The sequence below is a fragment of the Takifugu rubripes genome, chromosome 15 (assembly GCF_901000725.2).
Source record: "Takifugu rubripes chromosome 15, fTakRub1.2, whole genome shotgun sequence".
NCBI lineage: Eukaryota > Metazoa > Chordata > Actinopteri > Tetraodontiformes > Tetraodontidae > Takifugu > Takifugu rubripes.
The window spans coordinates 11,543,444-11,563,192 of record NC_042299.1 but is presented as its reverse complement, the minus strand read 5'-3'; the positions used below and the strand labels follow the sequence as shown (position 1 = coordinate 11,563,192).

General features: G+C 45.0%; 3 protein-coding genes across 4 annotated transcripts; 1 reads left to right on the top strand and 2 right to left on the bottom strand.

The window, feature by feature from the left end:
- Positions 1 to 1,095: 1,095 nt before the first annotated feature.
- Positions 1,096 to 3,906, top strand: tmem88a (transmembrane protein 88 a). 2 transcript variants are annotated; one of them, XM_029848888.1, is made up of 3 exons: positions 1,096 to 1,509; positions 2,392 to 2,708; positions 2,958 to 3,906. In XM_029848888.1, the coding sequence occupies exons 2-3, from the start codon at positions 2,406 to 2,408 to the stop codon at positions 3,243 to 3,245; spliced, it is 591 nt and encodes a 196-aa protein (XP_029704748.1). In that variant the 5' UTR covers positions 1,096 to 1,509; positions 2,392 to 2,405; the 3' UTR covers positions 3,246 to 3,906. The 2 variants fall into 2 exon arrangements, with proteins under 2 accessions (XP_029704748.1, XP_003971140.1); XM_003971091.3 differs by having other exon boundaries at positions 1,098 to 1,509; positions 2,389 to 2,708.
- A 453-nt stretch (positions 3,907 to 4,359) lies between these two features.
- On the bottom strand, positions 4,360 to 9,238 carry LOC101077796 (procollagen C-endopeptidase enhancer 2). The gene is made up of 9 exons (XM_029847858.1): positions 9,082 to 9,238; positions 7,749 to 7,857; positions 7,397 to 7,655; positions 6,902 to 7,026; positions 6,673 to 6,809; positions 5,305 to 6,464; positions 5,143 to 5,226; positions 4,904 to 5,074; positions 4,360 to 4,815 (listed from the first exon to the last, which is right to left on the bottom strand). The coding sequence occupies exons 1-9, from the start codon at positions 9,165 to 9,167 to the stop codon at positions 4,685 to 4,687; spliced, it is 2,262 nt and encodes a 753-aa protein (XP_029703718.1). The 5' UTR covers positions 9,168 to 9,238; the 3' UTR covers positions 4,360 to 4,684.
- Positions 9,239 to 14,910: 5,672 nt separating this feature from the next.
- Positions 14,911 to 19,743, bottom strand: vamp2 (vesicle-associated membrane protein 2). The gene is made up of 5 exons (XM_011611458.2): positions 19,407 to 19,743; positions 16,704 to 16,806; positions 16,417 to 16,575; positions 16,243 to 16,294; positions 14,911 to 16,151 (listed from the first exon to the last, which is right to left on the bottom strand). Coding segments are annotated over exons 1-5 (333 nt in total). The 5' UTR covers positions 19,409 to 19,743; the 3' UTR covers positions 14,911 to 16,134.
- Between the last annotated feature and the right edge of the window lie 6 nt (positions 19,744 to 19,749).

Genomic DNA, 19,749 nt, shown 5'->3' with positions numbered 1-19,749 from the left:
CTCATCGTAGAACGTGGACACAGCAGGATATCCCGGTTCCAAGGACAGGAAGACGTCTCTTCCTTTATGCTAACCCCCCCACCCCCACCCCCGCAATGTGGCACCGTTTCAGGCAGGTCTTCGTATTCCTCCCTCATGTCTTCTTCTTTACCCCCACCAGTTTGTGTTAGAAATCTGTTAAAATGTTCCTGTTCTCCTCAGGAAGCACACAGAACGTCAGAACAAACAAACAAAGATGCCCAGAGTGGGATCTAAAAAAATGAGCCTTCATATGAAAATACTAATTTCTCCCTTTGAACTGAGCCCCTCTGGTTTCTTATCAGTCCCATGATAGCCGCTTTTCCCCACCAAATTAGTCAGCGTCCCCCTCCTTCTCATTTCCGCGTGTTTTCTGAAGGCAGAGTTCTGCTTTTCATCAAAAGGTCAGAGGTCAGCGCTCTGTCATTCCTGCGTCTGAGACGAATCTCAGCAGCTATTTCTCCTTTACCTTCTGTTTACAGAAGTCTTCATTTGGACCTCATCGCTCATCCTCTGTCAGCCATGTAAATACTGTCCTAAACCCAAGTGCTTCCTACAAATATACAGGCATTAATGGCAATAGATCAATAATTATTTCCTGGCAGGTCGATATAAAATACCTCTACTGCCACCTATGAAAAATGTCTGCGCTGCATATGTATTGCAGCTCATTCTGACATGTTTGGCAGCAGTTTAATTCACATTACAAGGGACCATGTGTCCTAGCCTGAGTAGAGCCGAATCCCACAATATAGGCCACGCCCAATTCTATACCTTTTGCATGCAATGCAAACAAGACTAACAGGATTTTATACAGTTTTTTTAAATGCTTATAGGCGTTTTTTTCAAAGTTGAACATCAATAAAGATCATTGAGTTATTGAAGACTTTAAAAAGTCAAAACAGAAAGTCCTCAGAGAGGGGATAAAGTGTGTGTGTGTGTGTGCGCGTGCGCGTGTGTGTGTGTATGTGTGTGTGGATTGGGCAGTGTACCCTGACTCCTTTAATCTATCCAAATAAACACACGTTCTCCCTCCCCCTTCCCAGCTTCCAGGGGTTATCACACAAATCCCCCACTGCTCCCCTGCCCAGAACCTTTAACACAGCCCAGCCGGCCGCTTTCTCCGCATTTACAACCAGAGGCGACACAGGATACACACTCACACACATGCGCAATCACATCGCAGGCTGGGTACGGGCTGAGGAAACAGCATGTCAGGGAAGGAAGCTCTGAAGCCAGTGAGAACACAACGCTAGGGCGCTGAGCTCCAACAGGGGTCTGGAAGAGACGTGCCCAACAGGTAGTGATATTTTTGGAGATTACAAGAGCCCAAAGGGGGATCTTTGATACCAAATAGAAGCTGTAGATTCTACACTTGGTGGCTGGAGACCGGGATTTCCAAACAGGCATCAAAGGGGAAATTCTTCAGATTCTCTGAGAGTTCACCGCGCTTCAGGTCCATCAACAACCTACAGTCGGGACCAGCACAGAGTGAGTACAAGAGCTCATTTCCTGATTTCAAGTTCTATGGAAAAGCATAGAAATTGTTCTAGTGGATAAAATCAGGTACAGAAATCACAAAAAATGCAGTCAAGATCCTGGGCACTGGATTTTTCTGAGTCTGATCCATCAATAAACAGGAAGGCTGCAGTGATGACATCAGCATGGAGGGAAGTGTGTGAGCTGCTGCACCCACACATACACACACATACACACACACACACACACACACAATAGAAAAACATTATACAGTCATACACAAACAGAGAAATTGAGCATTTGTTCATATTCTGCTAAGTGCCCTCATGAGTGAGAAAGATTTTCTGCCCATAAGGTTTCAATAAAACTTTTTTTTGGTTTTATTTAAATAAAGTCTTCAGTGGGAAAACAGTAGCCGCTAACTCGCTTTGGAGGGAAACGTCATTTCATTTGTCATGTGGAAACGGTGGCAAGTTGGCATCACATGAATGATTAGCTGTGCCCACCTCATTGTTCAGCGCGGTGGCTGTCCAGGATTTCAGAGGCGGGGGTCAGCGGAGCCCATTTCCTCACACTTAAGGCCCCTGACGGCTTTCGCCACATGATTTCAGCCACTGATTGCTCCATTAATGTTTGTATTGGCGGGACAAAGAAATTTGAGGATGGGTGCAAACAATTCCCAACGAAAGTGGTCAATATTCCCAGTGTTTGCCTGTTATTGCGGATTTTTGATTTTATCTAAAATGCTGTTGGGTCTTTTCCGTTATTGCCAGTGGTAGTTACCTAAAATGCAGCACAGTAGCTGTGTAATTACAAGATAATTACTTAATAATTAACACCGAAATGAAGCGCATCAGGGGACTGTACTGGAGCACCTTTTCTTTTCTGCAGCAGGTACCACAGGAACGATGAGCCTGTCACGGAACGGGACCCTGGAGAAGACAGTGTCTGTCCCCTCTGAGCGGGGGACCCTGTCCAGGGCCGGGTCAGGGGTCGTGGTGCCACCCCCATACTCCCCAGGTGGGAGCGAAGCCGCTGACCCTCCCCTGGAGTTAAGGGGCTCTCTGGACTGCTGGGCATGCTCTGTGCTGGTAACAGCGCAGAACATGATCATCGCCCTGATCAACGCCAGCCTGGCCGGCATCGTGTTCGGCACCATCCTCACCCCGGCACTCGTCATGATCATATTTGGCTTCCTCTGCCACTCCACGGTACAGACCCCCCCTCCCCCGCGTATCCTTAAATTAAACTCAGATCCGATGTCCAATCACGGGAGTAAAAGGTGGTCTGTCAGTCAAAGAGAAAATATGCGACCACCATATTTTTCCAGAGATCTGATACTGTTTGCCAAGGATTTAAGGATCTTCCTGGGGCTTGATTTAAATGTTTGCAGCTGTGGCTAAGCTGCTCTTGTTTCCTTGCGCCTTGACCCACGTCCTCCTCCTTGTCCTGCTCTCCAGGTTCAGCCACACGGGACATCCCTGTACTGCTCTGACCTGCTGGATGACACCAGCTGCGTGGCTCTGCTCGTGGTGGGCTTCCTGCTGCTCACCCCTCTCCTGGTCTTGGCACTCGCTGCGTACTGTCGCCTGGCCCGACACCTCCAGCTGGGCATGTGCTTCATTCCCTACAGCCGCGCCGTCTATAAGAACCTGCCCGCTAAGCGTCGCAAGGGCTCTGGGGCGGGAGGATGCTGCGGCAAGGAAGGTGCCTCGGAGAGACAGGGGAAGGGGAGTGTGTGGGTTTGAGAAGAGTTTCTGTAAGTCTGGTTATTTCAAACTTCAGCTATCTTGCTTTGTCGTAATCATTATCTTGTTTTTGCCAGTCAATTCTGCTTTTTTCATATGCATTTTATATAAAGTGAGAGTGGATTTCAATCTGTTTTTATAATAACGTGTCAGCTCATGTGAATTTTGCATTTCATAGACTAAAACAATTTAATTTAGTACTATGTTTACAAATGTAGAGGCTAAATGGCTCAAAGATTTGTGAAATATCACGTCTGTAAGCTATATTTATGTTAGTGTCAGTGTTTTTTTTCCTGCACATACATCTATTTTTGTATCCACGTGCTGTAAATGCTGACTAATAACATATACAGAAAGCATTCATTGAGTATTGAGTATTACTGATTCCAAGTAATAATTTATTACAGTTTATAAAATAATGATTCAATCCTATAGCTTTTATTCATTGACGCTCATCAGACTCACCATTTTTCACTAATATCTCTCAGTTTCCAATCAACTATTTTTAAGCATTTTAATCGTGTAAAATGTGTCATTTCGTTGCGGTTATTCTCAGCATTTATTGCCCTCTACCGGTGGCTACTCTGAATTGCATGCTTTTTGAAAAAAAAATACATTTATTAATAAAACTGAAAAACGAGGCAATAAAAAAAATCAAATATGAATGAGATCCTGCCTAATTATAACTACAAATCGTCTGCTTTGCGGGTAATATCTCTTGGTCAGCCATTATTATTTCGGCTTTCAAACACGTGACATTGAGGTGGGTGGGTGTGTGTGTGTGCGTGTGCATGTGTGTGTGTGTATATATATATATATGTGTGTGTGTGTGTGTGTGTGTGCAAATATAATAATTATATTTTTAATCCTTCAATAATTTCAGAAATGCAGGCCTTTCAATTAATATACTGACACAAAACCAGGAGGAAAGGAGGAAAATGTCTGTTTCATGATTAAGATTAATTATTTCAATGTCTTTTAATATAAATGCGCCATTTCAATGCTGAATATTTTTATGAAAATAATGATGTCTAATCAATTCAGTTGCAGTTTATCAGTATTTGAAAGAAGCTCAACTAATATTCAAGATAGAGCTATAAAAGAGAAACAAGGACTGATTTTATATTTTATTGAAACTGAAGTAGTTGTAGCAATTGAAGTCCAAAACAAGACTTCTTACAATCAAGATCCACTAGTTGGCATTAGTGAACTCAGAAATCACACAGCTTGGAAAAGATATAAAAACTTTATTTATCGATAAATTACAAACATTAGGGTTGGCATGTTTGAATAAATCTGTGTGCCTTTACAAATAGTGACTAAAATCTCAAAAGTTATGCTTGAGAGCATTTGTATAGGTTTGCATTTCACATTGTAATGTGTGGATTTGCGTGTTTTAATATGCAGTCTGAATCTCCGAAACCTGGAAGGTCACAAGGCTAACAGGGCTGGTTGTTGATGTTCATTAATAGTCTGTGATGTGGGGCTTTGTAAGGGGCTGTGAATGAACCAGGTTCCAGGGTTCCACGCCCATCTTCGTCCACCTGACCCATGATGATGTAGTTGCCTCCTAACGGGAAGCAAAGAAAGACATTGATTGTGTATTCCGGGGCACAACCATGCCAACCATCAATGTGTGTGTTTTGTGATCGGCGTACCTCGTCGAAGCAACGGGCACTTCCTGCACTGTGACACCAGCTTCACCGACATGGTCTCTCCCACTTGTGTGATGGTCAGTCGGCCTGCCTTGTAGGTCTTGATGATTGATACGCTGACGAGAAGAGTGCCTCTTGGCCCGTTGGTCAGAGAGGTCACCGTTCCTGTGATCACTGGGAAAAGAGGCGCTCCCTCAGCCATATTGTCCGACTGTAGCCAACATGGAAGGCAGGAAACTTACCAAATTCACTGGCACAAAAACTGCTCTTGATGGTTCCCTGTCGTTTACAGTCTTTGGTGCAGAGAGGATTTTGAGGGACTGGAGCTACAGGTGTAAATACAAATCAGACAAAGGGACGGGAATAGAAGGCGAAGCGGGATTCCGGAGCACGGTTTAACTCACCAGGCCTCTTTCCATTTGGCCCAGGGACAGAACCCCCCCTCTCCTGGTCTGTGGTGCTGACCCTCTGATCTTGATCTGTGGTGGTGTCCTTCTTGTCCTGCTCTGTAGTTCCCACCCCCCTCTCCTGGTCTGTGGTGGTGTCCTTCTTGTCCTGCTCTGTAGTTCCCACCCCCCTCTCCTGGTCTGTGGTGGTGTCCTTCTTGTCTTGCTCTGTAGTTCCCACCCCCCTCTCCTGGTCTGTGGTGGTGTCCTTCTTGTCCTGCTCTGTAGTTCCCACCCCCCTCTCCTGGTCTGTGGTGGTGTCCTTCTTGTCCTGCTCTGTAGTTCCCACCCCCCTCTCCTGGTCTGTGGTGGTTTCCTTCTTGTCCTGCTCTGTAGTTCCCACCCCCCTCTCCTGGTCTGTGGTGGTTTCCTTCTTGTCTTGCTCTGTAGTTTCCACCACCCTCTCCTGGTCTGTGGTGGTGTCCTTCTTGTCTTGCTCTGTAGTTTCCACCACCCTCTCCTGGTCTGTGGTGGTTTCCTTCTTGTCCTGCTCTGTGGTTTCTACCACTCTCTCCTGGTCTGTGGTGCTGACCTTCTTGTCCTGGTCTGTTGTTATGACCCCCCTGTCTGTGTTTGTGGTACTGACCCTCCTATTGTGACCAGTGGCACCATTTCTCCTATTCTGGCTCCCTGTAGGGACCCTCCTGTCCTGTCCTGTGGTACTGACCCTCCGGTCCTGTCCCGTGGTACTGACCCTCCTGTCCTGACCCGTGGTACTGACTCGCCTGCCTTGGCCTGCGCCAATGACCCTCCTATCCTGGCCTGGGGTACTGACCCTCCTGTCCTGACCCGTGCCACTGACCCTCCTGTCTTGGCCTGTGGTAATGACCCTCCTTCCCTGGCCAGAGTTACCAGATTGTCCCCAGTTTCTTGTAGGCTTGAGTGGTTTTGGTTTCTCAGTAGGACTGGGTGGTTTTGCAGGGGCAGGACGGCGTACAGGCTCAGAAGGTCTGACGTCAGGTTTTGGAGGAACAGGCCTCGAGCCAGCTCCTCTATCACTCGTCGGAACCTCGGTACCACGAGGGAAGCTGGTGTAGTAAGCAAGGAAGCCGTCAGATGTCAAACTGAGGTCAGACACAAACTGCACCAGCATGACGTTGCTACTGGATGTGATGGGCCTGGACAGGACAGGGAGAAGAGGACAACATTAAACAGCAGTTGATTTGAAATGGAGGTAGCTGTAGATCACATGTGTCAAACTCAGTCCTCGAGGGCCACGATCCTGCCGGGTTTTCTGTCCTACCAGGATGAAAATGCATTCAGTGGGTTAGAAAACCCGGCAGGATCGTGGCCCTCGAGTTTGACATGCCTGAGTTGATCACTTACTCTGGGGCCTGATCACCGCAGTATTTCCCAATCAGATGTGAATCATCCTTCTCGCCCCCATTAAAGAATGCCACGTAGTCATACCGGCAGTATATGTCACCCTCTAAGAGGAACTTGTCGAACTTCACCTGGATGACCTGAATGACAGAACATTTTCAGAATGAACACCTCTGGGTTCATCGGTTGAGAGTCAAAAGCTCTTGCATGCTGTGGAGAGCGTGTCACTAACCATGCCAGGCTCCATGGTAATCAGCCAGGAGCAACTAGTTCCTGGGGGGTATTTCTTTTCAGGCCAGTTGGGAGTCTTGAGCTCACCCTGGGACTTTGTTATCTTCCCCCCGCAGAACTGCTGATCTGAAACAAATCACACACGCATTAAGGACAATAAACAGAGGAAGCAAACATGCTTTCTTTTGAGTTAAGAATGTTTTTTCTGTTTATCTGCACGCTAGATCAGAGTCAAAGCACAGCATTGCTGCATCAAAGACAAACTCATTTAGAGTAAGAGTTTCTCTTCAGGTCTGATGAGACTCATAAGAACAAAATGCTGCAGCTAAAATCAGCTAAAGTATCGTGTGGCAGGCAGCTTAATTAAATATTACCCATAATGCATTGCGGCCGCCATTTGGCTATTGACTAGCAAGGCATTTTGATGGAAAATATTCCTTGAAATGGCACAATTCTGGACATCAAAAGTTCAAAACAACAAATATGGGCGCTCTACCATCAGCGTATGGTTTGACTGCACTGAAATAGGCCAGAAATCCTTGACTGTGCGTCTCTTCGTCAGTCACCATCTCCAGCATCATGGTGTTTGTGGTTGAAATGAGAGTGCCGGGGCGGAAGGTTCCACAAAATCGACCCAGTTTTTGCACCAAGTTGGAAAGTCCGTTGTAGACGTCGAGATAGTCGTAGCGACACTGCGAGTCGGCCTCCAAGTTAAAAATGCGGAAAGAGAGCTTGACCACATTTCCCTCTGGGACCTGGACAGTAAACAGATCATGTATGAGTCAGGCAGTTAAGACGGAGAGAGGAAGGAGTCAGCGTTTAGAACTGCGCTGGGGTCAGTGACTCACGGTGATACGCCAGGTACATTTGCTGTTGGGTTTGTAGGAGTTGGGGAAGCCCTCGCTGCCGACAAAGCCCGACTCTTTGACCAGGTCTCCTCCGCAGTGGAACACAGGCCTGAGATCATGGACACAGAAACACTGGTGAGAACATCAACTAGAACATCGCAGACCAGACAGCACATTTGAATAAAGACACAGACCAGTATGGTTCAAAAACAAATAATATTGTCTTCATATATACCCATATTTACACATGTCTGGTATAAAACACGTGTTAAAGCACGTTTCTCTTTAAAATATTGAGTCTGCTGCAGCTGCAGCCAACACTGCTGAAGGAACATCACTGAAAGTGACTCACTGAATAATAATCTAACTCAGCAGCTATCCAAGGCGGACTAACACACGAGAGTTGGCAGGCTTGTACAGCAAAACAGTAGATAGCTGAAATGGGAAATTCATGTAGGGCCACAATCACAACGAAATGAAGTTGCCTGTTCATGCGAGAAGCAGATAAACACTTTGAAATGATGCATTTTATGCTGTAATAATATTAAAATGGACGCCATATGCACCGGGGATTTTATTTTAAGTCAGAAGGAGCAAGTCTGAAGCAATAACCATTTACAGTTACTGGAAAAATAGTTGTGGTCAGAGTTCAGTTTACACAGGCCACGGTGAGAGTGCTATTTGTCCAATATTTGTGTGAAAACAACAGATGATCACATTTCTGTCTGTCTACCTGGGCTCCAGCGTCTTTAGAAGCAGTATTTTCATTTCAGAATTAGCTGAGCGGCACATTTTGTGGTCTACAGATCAAACCTCAGTGGGTCACATGAAAGTAATTATTTTGAAGCCTTCCAAATATCCAAACAACAGAGCTAGCAGGATGTCAACGCTCTGCGGGTTTCTGCCAGCAGGGTCATGAGATCCACTTGTGTGTCTTCAGAAGCCAAGAAGAATTTCAATGCATTTCTTTTTTGGTTCGTTTTGGGGGTTTGTTCCTGCATTTTACAGATGATTAGTATGTTGTGGAGTTCTGAGGTTTGGAATCAGATTTCTGTACAAATGCATTCAAAAAAGAAAAACATTTGTCATGTGATCTAAAAGTGCAATCCTGCGTAGAAGCAATGGAAAAAACCTTTCCCTCCAAACTATGAGCTCAAGCAGCAGAATCCCAACAGAGCCAAAATAGCCAGAACCAGAGCCAAGTCGCTCAGACTGGACCCCCCAGGACAAACCAAGCTCATAAACATCTGACTGAGCCACCAGGCAAAACCCTGCAGGACAAAACAAACAAACCCTATCGGGGAAGTTTCAGAAACGACCATGTCGTCCTCACCGGCTGTTGGTGCTCTGTTGAGCTCTCGTCCATCCTAAACTCAAAGACAGGAACAGGAACAGCCCCCAGAAGATGTAGCCCCCCATCCTGAAGCAGCGTGCCCTCGACGTGAAGCAGACGTGCAGAAAAGAGAGCGCTCCAGGAGGTGAGAGGTGTATGTTGAGGGGGAGGCTGCTAGCTGGAGAGGGGCGGAGACAGTGACTGAGTGGGAAAGAATCAGGGGAGGTGGGGGAGACATACAGGGATGCTAAAAGGACCAAAGCCACAACAAGGGCCATGAGGGGTGGGGGGTGTGGAGGGTGTAATTAGGGCCAGATGTTTCTACCTAACAACGCCAGCTTCAAACTAAGAGAGCGGACATGTTGGAAGGACTCCTGTCAGGTCAGTATCCAATCACTACACGTGTTTGTTCGTGGTCGTGGGCTCCGATCTCGTAGTTTAACGGCTGCAAACGTCACTGAGTCCTGAGACACCAGCGCGCAGGTGGGGGCCGCAGCCTGAGGCTCCGTGGCTGCACCGCTCCACCAGTAAGGTCATAAATCTTAACATTCCACAAAGTGTGAGCGCTTTAGTTTATCAGACAGGACTTTTAAGGTCCGAAAGGAGCTCAGATAGGAGCTTTGGCAAGAGCTTTATCAATGTTTCATACAAACTCTCCAGGTTGACTTTTACAGTTTTAGGAGGGAAAAGAAAGTTTAAAAAAAACAGTGGTATTAAGTAATTATGTTACCGTCTTTCCATGAGCCCCGGGGGCTCCTTTGGCCGAACATATTTGAGCAGAGAGCATCTATCGCTCCAGCTACACTCCAGAGGGGGCTGTTGTCGTTCTTAGTGTTGTCAAATGAGCCAAATGTGTGGTTTGAGGCCTCTGATGGGGACCCAGAATGTATAAAATAATTTTTTTTTACAGACCGAAGAGCTATAACCCCCTTAATAAATACTGACATGAACACAGTCGAAAATGAGGACGGCTGTAAAAGCACGAAGAAAGTGTCTCCGGTTACGCGTGGAACACGACGCCGGCTGACATCCCTGCGCTCCACAACCTCGTCACCACAGTGGTGATCACAGTGGCTCACTGGAATGAGCGTTCCCAGGTCCTACTGCACTGTTTGTTTTAAGTCAAAGTCTTGATAACAGGCAGCAGGAGCAGGAATGCAGCGACGTGCCTGCTGGGGGGGGGGGGGGGGGGGGGGGGCAGCCAGCGTCTTGATGTGCAGCCACAGCCGCCATTGTGTGTGGGAGTCACAATGACCTTTACTCTTAGCAGGAATCCAAGCCAAGGGTGTAAGTTTCTGCAATAACTTTTGCACAGGCGAGTGCAGTGGGGGAGTAGTGCATCCACAGCTGGGGGTGAGCAAGAGGAGAAGATGGGGAAATCAGAAAAATGGAAAATGAACCCTAAATGATCTGACATCTTTGTTAAACTAAACTGTCGAATCTGTTATTGAACAGACAGCGGAGCAGAGTTAGCTGATTCCACCCTAAGGAATTCATCTGCAAATGTCCTTACTATTCCTGCCAAGTCAGACACTTCAGCTGTATTAAAGCCGACTCTGTGCTGGGGAGGTGAATGATTGCACATTAAAAAAAACTGCAGCTGTGTGAAACGATTTTAGAGAGACACTGAGCTCAAAGAGCCGTCTGTTCTCTGTAATTGCGGCGCCCATCTGATGTTGTGATTAAGCAGCACAGAAGAGTGGACTGCATTTCATGTGACCTCGGCGAGAAATACAAGCACGGGCCAAGAGTTACAGATTTGACTGGAAATGATGGTATCCTGAACCAGACACCAGAGCGCTGCAGAGTAAGATGAAGCATCTGCCTTCTCTGAGCCATCCAGAAAAAAAAAAAAAGAATCTGCTTTCCTGGAATTTTAAGAGAAGTTGTGTGTGTGAACAATATGCTATAGAGGCTCGAAGCAATTAATCTGACATTAAGAATCTCTAAATTCTATTGTGCTGCAGCCCTCTGCCAAACAACTGATTATAATTATATTTAGTTAAAAAAAATTGAATTGATAAACAATCAATAAAAGTTTCAACTGTTAGGATATGAGATCATTTTAAATAATAGAGCTAAAACCTTTAGTGTGTTAGCTTTTAAACTGTTGGTCTATTGGCTCATTTATTCACTGGTCTAATAAGACCTTGAATACCTCAGAGATTAACTGACACAATGTGCTGCACAGGACTGAAGTCTTTCCCAACCTCTTTCTACATGGTATAATAAATTAAGAATGACAGAAAACGCAGTCACATTTTGGAACACAGATGTTATGTAAGAGATTCTCCTGAAAAATTGCCCGACCTTTAAATGTAAACACTGTACTTTAGACACTCCGCCTACAACCGTGGATCCTGGCAGCCTGTGATATGGCGACATCTAGGGGACAAATTACAGATCGTCACTTGCACCATCAGTGCTGGATGGTTCCACGACAATTTTAATCCCAATGAGACTTTATTGTTTTTTTGGTTTTTTTTAGTTTTTTTTTTTTTTTTTAATCACAATAGTTGTATACAGTAACATCAATGTGTTGGAACTAGGAGAAGCCCCGTTGGACTGATGGCATTAGCTCAGATTGCCGCCGGTAAATAAATAAATCAACATCCGGTCGCTTTTGAGTTGAATAAAAAATTGTGTGAGTAATAAACGAGGATCAAGTCTAATAAAAGACAATAGAAACAAAATCGTTATTTCCATATTTGATAGGCTTGCTATTTCGCCAGAACCGGAAGCAGCGCCAATAAATATTTTCACCCTAGTATTATTTGTCAATACTTCAAATATATATTTTATGCCTATGCTTATTTGTTCCCTTGTAACTGTTGCATCCATCTCTTCATGCTATTCATAACGTCCCCGCTCTAGGTGCAGACCAGTGTTTTGTGAAACATCTCGACATCTGTGGTGTGTTTGGATAGATAAATCAAGAGAGCTTTGTCTTTGTGTTATATTAAATTTATGTGTATTCATACAGGTCAGATAAGGTCCCAGAATTGCAGTCAAAATTGCATCTGCCCATGATTGTTACACACCCACAAAGCACATGAAGCACGCACAAAAGTACAAGTTGTCAGGTACTGTTTTTCCAATATACATATATTTCATGATGTTCATCAATATAATAAGACATTGATAGATTTACACTACAATTATTTTATGTACTTTAGTTTTTCCATTCAGTCTCCTTTCCCTTACATTTGAGTCAACCTCTCTTCTCCATTACCAAATAACGGCACAAAAAAATCTATCAACCATAAAAGCAAAAGAAAAGAAACTCAGATAAAAGCAGGCACATTGCTCGTGATGCCCCAGTCTCGTCCCTCCTTTAAGACCAGGCCGCCAAGAGCAACATGGGCGTTCCTCCCAAAAACCCCTGCCCTGAAGTCAAATCAAAACCTTTCCTAATTAAAAAAAAGGAAAAAAAATCAACATATTCAAAGAAAGAGATATTTTGAGGGTACAAACAGCAATCTGATGTAAACTGCAGGATCCCTCTAAGCATTCCGGAAGGTAAAAACAGGTTTCCTTCATGAATGATTCTTTATCTTTACCCACTGCTGCTTCAACACACACACACTTCAGTGACATCTGGAGTTACTCCTAAATTGACGCCAAAACAAAAACCATTTGGTTGAAAAATGACACACATACTAAGAAGAATATTGTATCTTTATAGCCAGCCAGTGAACATTCGGAGACTTCAGGTTCCCTCCAGCCGCTGCATTCGGCCCATTTGGGTGTGTTTCCCACCTCCTGTCATTTAAATGAGTTTTTTACGGGTTGGGACACGGATGGTGGAACACCCCCCAGGTGAGCTGGCTGCAGCGTTTAGTTTGAGGTCGCCGAATGATTCACCGGGTTGATATAAGACAATATTCCTATTGGATCGTTTTTTTCCCCCCGTCCCACCAGAATGAAGAAACCACAACAGAAAAAGTGCCACGGCGTTAAAACATATGCACACATCTTTCCATTAGGACGACAAAGCAACGCAAAAAAATGAAATAAAGAGAGAGCACTTGCTTCGCTTTCACTGTCGCATCGCTCGAGCGCTCGCAACAGCTGGATTTATGATGACGCAGAGGTCCTACCCCAATCGCTGCCTGGTTCATTCCTACAGGAGCCTGTTTTTAAAGAGTCTCAATTGCCCAAATCCCAATTTAATAAAATCATTTTGGTACCTAATTTGCTGAATTGCTACCTTACACCTGAGGATAGAGGACCCCCTACTCCCCAAAAACACCCCCCGTGTTACAACACTGAACAGATGACAGGTTTGCTCGACTGATGTCTGAGAGTTGGAGTTAGTAAATGGGTCTGTTTTAGAGTCTGAGGAGACAGAAACCAGGAGAGTTGTGCTATCAGGCATTTGACGAGGTCGTGCATCTTGGACCTGGACACCTATGGAAGCGGGACGTCTGTGGACATTTTGTTACGTCTGAAATTACTCATAATGTATACTGACACACCACATTATATATATATATATATATATATATATATATATATATATATATATATATATATATATATATATATATATATATATATACATATATAAAATATAAGTAAGCGATTGAAAAACAGGGATAAGTCTGACAATATGTTTCTCTTCGCTTGTTTTTGATGGCAAGTGGCAGCATAAAGGTAGATTATCTGGCCTTTGGTCGCATGTGGATTATTTCTCTTCTCCAGGGGGGGAACTTAGATGGGGAAAGAGGACGAGTTAAGAGCGGGGTCCTTCCTGACTTTAACCTCTCAGCTTGTGTACTTAAACGGCACGGCCTCACTCTCAGATTTAAGCGGTCTAATCTGTGGGGATAAAGGGAGGATCTTCCTTAGACGGTGCTATTTTAACACACGCATACACACACGGACACACACAGAAGTAAGTTAAGCAAAGTAGGGGGGCAGGTCGGCCTTATCAGCTGGTGGAAAAGTTAACAAAAAGCACGGTTTCTAAGGCTTTGCACACAGATTTTGAACGTTTTCATTAGAAATGCATTGTTGGCAGTGCAGTAGGAGCTGAGTTGCATATCGTTGATCTTGTTTTAACAGGCAGATCTGCACTTAAACCTCTCATTTCATCAGATTCTGCAGATTTTACAGCCTGGAAAATGGTCTAACCTTTTGAGGGTAGAAGGGATTCAAAACCCTAAAATGCCTGGTCGAGTATTCAGGTTCATGTGTGAAAGGCCTTAATTGGACGGAAGGTTGGTGTCAAGCACTCCTGCCAAAACACCATAAAATAACCGAGGAGCCACCAGCAAAATGAAATAACAGAGGCCTCTCCCATGTTGCTTGGCAGTGTATAACGCACAGCGGAATTACAAAAAACGCACCAGACAGAGGTAAAGAGGCAGCAATTACACACGTCCCCTGTACCTGTCTGCTCCACACAAAAATATACTATAATAAAAATAGAATCTATTATATTAAAAAAAAGGAAAAACACGAGGCCTTAGCTACAGGGACAAACACTGACAGAGCCACCGCGCTGCACTCATAAAGAGCGTTTCTGGAGTTTGAATTCTCAAAACTAGCTTCTAAGACCATAAAACCCCAATCCTGGGTTTCCCCTCAGTAGCCCCTGACCTGTTCCTGGGATTGTAAAATAAGGCTGAGTTGGAAATGTGCTCTTCATGGGGCGTTGCTGCATGAGGATCTCTTTTATAGCCGGGCTGTCGACCAGCCGGCGGCGCCATCAAAAACAAGCTTGTTTGTGCATTCTAAACACATTTTCTGCACTCGGCCGCAGCCTGCGAGGATGCCTTTGATCGTTAACATAACTAACAGAAATGACTCAAGGCTGAGGTTCTTCTGTGTCCAACATACCTACAAATAACTTATAGCAAATTTATTTTACACATTGTTTTCACCTGCTGTTAGAATTGAAGCTCATATCCACAATTTGACATCTATACTGTAAGTGTAGCATTAGCATAAAGAAAGATATTGAAAGATTAGATTAGGCCAAATTCATCTAAATCCAATCCTTACAGTCATTATTTGTTACAAGATTTGTTATCTGACCAACACAGAATTTTCCTTTAAAGATGCTTACAGTTAAATGTGCTACAATAAGTCCAATCGATCTAGACTGTAATGAAGGAATGTTTTCGAAATAAGACACTATTTCAAATAAAAAAGAGAAAAAAAAATCAAACATCTACAGACATTGGTCCAACTGTACTATGGCAGTTTCAAAATGATCAGGTACAATTGAGTTGTTCTAGCATGCTTGGGCAGTGGGGGGGGGGGAGGTGGGGCAGCTTTAGACAATTACAGATAAAATGACACTCACAAAAGGGATCGCAAATGATGCTTATTAGGGATTCGCTTCACAAATCATGCATTATTCATATGTCTTTCAGCGAGCAGAACCTGTAAGAAAGCTAACAAAGAAGCCTCAGGTTGAAGCTTTTTTGATTGATCCTTTTTTTAAGTGTTAGATGTAGGTCTCACATTGTTTCTCAGCATCTGGATGCACTGTGGGCACCGAAAAGAGAGTCAGCGGAGGGCAGACAGGTGACAACATGCAACACACAGAATTGATCTCGATTACTAGGCAGTTTGTAACGCTGAAGCATACGTCAAATGAATACAAAACTCAAGAAATACAAAATGCACACACGCACACACACCTACAAAACAGTATATATCAGAATAAAACTCTACAAAGAACTATATATATCAGTTATGTAACAATTATCGCCAATGGTAGTTTCCTTTTCTGTTGTTGCATCATCACAAGTGTTTGGTTCTCAGTATGGCAGGTTAGAAAAGCCAAGAGTACCCAGAAAGAAGCCAGGGCCGCACACTCACAGGACAAATATAGACGGGGGCCCGGGGGCGAGGTGGTGGAAGTGGGAGAGCAATGGGGCCCTGAAGGGTTTAGGGGTGTTGAATCAAGGCTAATCTGGAAGATACATAAATCTAATTCATTATGTTCTCGCGGTTAATTTGGGAATCAATTGGATTTTTTTTTGTTTCTCTCTAAGTAGCGAGGAAGTTGAGATCAGACTGGGGTAGGAGCGACTCTTCTTAGGTGCTGAAGTACACTGTGGAGAGAAAGGAAGCCAAGATTAGGGACGAGGACACGTTATCTTAGTGTTCAGAGGTGAAGGAATCGAGGATTGTGGACACTCTTACCAATAATGACGATGAGGACGATGACACATATCACACCCAGGATGATCATCATCTGTTGGGACCAGAGAAGATCATTAGAGATGATCTTTAAAGAACTGCTGCACACACTCGGATGGTGCGAAGAAAATATTGTTCTTAAGCCACCGATTATCTGATAAGTCAGCGTGACTTCACCTTGGCGTTCTTCCACCAGTATTTATTCTTCAGTTTTGCAGCGCTCGTCTCAAACTGCGAGGCTCCGGCCTGCAGGGCATCGGCCCTGTCATCCAGTTCTGACAGCTTCTGATCGCGCTCCAGAACCTTATCAACGTTTACGCGCATGATGTCCACCACCTGTGGAGGAGAGATGAGCCACAGTCAGGTAGCAGGGCAGAATGTGTGTGTCTCTGAGGGCCCGGCTTTAAAGAAAAGCTTTACAGAGGAATATATTTGGGGCTTGAATGTGCGATGGAGTTACTCACCTCATCCACCTGCGCCTGAGTCTGCTGCAGGCGACGGTTGCTGGTGAGGTTTGGAGGTTGCTGGGGGGCTCCACCCTCTGGGGCTCCAGTGGCAGGGGCAGACCTAGGAAGAGGGAAAGATCTCTGAATGAAGACCCTCATCAAAAACACTGCTGACACACCACTGAACCCCACCTGTAGACTTACATTAGTACCAAATGTGCAGGAGCATTGTTACCCAGACCTGTGAACCACATCGGCTAAGCATCTGTTAGCTCGCGATCGACATCTTCCAACCCTTTTTAAGGACTCAAAGAGCGTAAACGCTAACGAACATTAAACATTTTCATTCTGGCGTCTCTTAATATTTCTAAGAATACTCCACTCTATCTACAGTTGCAGAAATCCCAGGTCTTTACCTCCCTTAAAAAAGAGAACACACTTCTGTCAGAGGTTAACTTCCTGTTGTTACCCTCATGTTGTGTCGCGACCTGCTGTGCACCAATGTGACCCCTGACCCCTCAGCCGACGCTGCACGAAAACAAGCGTCTTTGTGTAAAAATGGTCAACATGTGTGTACCTGAGCTATCTCATCAACCAGAAATCTTAAATGATTTAGAATATATATATATATATATATATATATATATATATATATATATATATATATATCAATATATATATAGAGTATATACAAAATAAGGCTTTGTCACATTTTCTTTACCAAATAAATAATTTCACATCATTTCCTAGCACTGACTGTACATGTATAAGCTATAATAAGGCTGACAGTTTTGTCTGGTGAATATTACTTTAGTCAGTGCATAATTAAGCTATCACAGTAACAGTATTAGACAAAACTCTGTATAAAGGTCACCTTTCCATGCTCACACATGACTAATCCTCTAACAACAACAAATCCTTCAGAATAGTTGGCCCGACAGTGAGCTAAGGCAAGCTAGCAGTAACAGATACAGGATGAATAATTAAAACCACTGACTTATTATTGTGGATGAGTTAATGTTTCTTTTATTTGGCAGCGGTGCGTAGAGCGTAATGGCTGCCGCTGTTTTTTCCTATTATCACCTCTGAACTGGCAGAGCGGGCTTGCTACAACAGTGGAAACGTTTCTCTCCAGCTTCTGACAACGCCGTATGAACATCACTCATCCCATGCTCAACCAGGAGGCAAACTGGTTCAGACTGGTGCTCAGGTTTCACTTGGATTAAAGACAGATTCGGTGAGTCTGATGTTTTCATGCTCGGGATTTCTCTATTTCTTGAGTGGGTTGAGTCAATGTGCCTGTACAATGTGTGTACATGCATGTGCCCTTCTACTAGGTTTTGCATATATATTTATTTATAAATCACGATATTATATACTGTCATAGTGAATAACGTATTTCTATTACAAGGGAGCAACCAAAGGATTCTGACGTCATCGACCTCATTAACCAATAAGGTAACACGTTTATCATGTCATCACATGGACAGACAGACAGACAGACAGACAGACAGACAGACAGACAGACAGACAGACGTTGAGAGTTCCACTGCCATGAAAGCAGCATCGCGTCAGTGGAGACCGACATTTCAGCACTGGACAGCTCCCACCTCAGACACTGTGATATCCCAGCCTGCCGCTCCATTCTGTTTGATGGTCCTGGACCGGGACCTGAACGCAACACACTCCTTTTTTCATTGCCCACACTCCAGCTCTCCGTCATGTCGCGTAACACATCACGACGAGCACGGAGGCCTGAAAACACGCCGAAAGCCCCCCGCGCACCGCGGGTGGGGAGGATTCTGGGTGATGGCGGGGTTGGGTGAACAATTAGAACCGTTTTAGTGGCGCAGAGGTGGCGTTTAATGACATGAATTTGTCTGACACCGTGTTGGGGGGAGGGAGGGAGGTCGTATTTGTTTCTAAAAGACAAATGAGCGGAGTCATAAATGGGATGCATTCAGTCGGTTTATCGAGCTGTCCGCCCTCGCACGACAACCGACGACATCCAGCGGGAGCCAAGGCTACCCCCACCCCCCCGGAGGTTGCACATATCACGTATACTAGGCCTAAGCCTGCTTCACCGCCAATAACATCATCACCCGTAAGAAGGTCCGCCGAGTATTTGTCCAATTCTCATCGAGGCCGGGAAGCTTCGGCCTGATATCTCCGTTGGTTCTGGGAGAACCGTCAGATTCGGTTCGGCAGCACGAAAGCTAACAAGGCGTGAAAATGTTCCGAGTGGGTGCGTTGAAGGGCTTCATCGTGCAGGATTTTTCAGCGTCGTTTTAGATTAGCCTCTGGGAAAGAGCACACATGGCGTCCTTTTCAATGCAAACCAGTCCAAACTGGAATAAAGGCGTGCGTGTTGCCTTTTAGAGGGAAAGAAAGCGGAACAATAAATGGGAAAAACCGCCATCAACGCACCACTCATTACCGCACCAATGCCACTAAACGGCTAATTGCGTTTTAATAATAAGTCAATCTAATAGCGCCGTTTTCTTCAAGGTTAGGCCGACTATATCCACCTTTTAGGGCCGCCAGTGTATTAAAACGTCACAGGCCGTCAAATGTCTCGATTAAATGCGCGGTGACAGTGAAATAACCTTAGCACTGGGTGTCAATTCGCACCATGAACCCCGCACAACCTGCCGGCGTCACGACTGGTTCCAAACCAGTCTGCCAGTAATATTCACCAAGAACGGCTTTAAATATACTCACATTTTGCTGGCTGTGCTGCGAGACAGTGGTGCTGAAAGCCGGACAGGCGGTGTTAGCGTGCGCTAAGAGGCTGGCAGATGGATGTGGATTGCCTGACTGCGCTCCTCTCTACCCTCTGGCACCCTTTTTTTTGCGTTTCTCTTCCCGCACAAGAGGAGCTCCGGCTTCTGTCTGCCGCTACGACGCGTCTCCGATTCTGAAAACCCCCTTTTTTCTTTTTTTTTACCCCTGGTTGTGTGCGGCACCTGCGGGCTGTGGTCCCCCGAGCCTGGCGCTGTCCGAGCGGTAATGACGGTGTAATAACCAGCAGGCTGGATTAGCCCCGCAAAGATGGCTGTGTGAC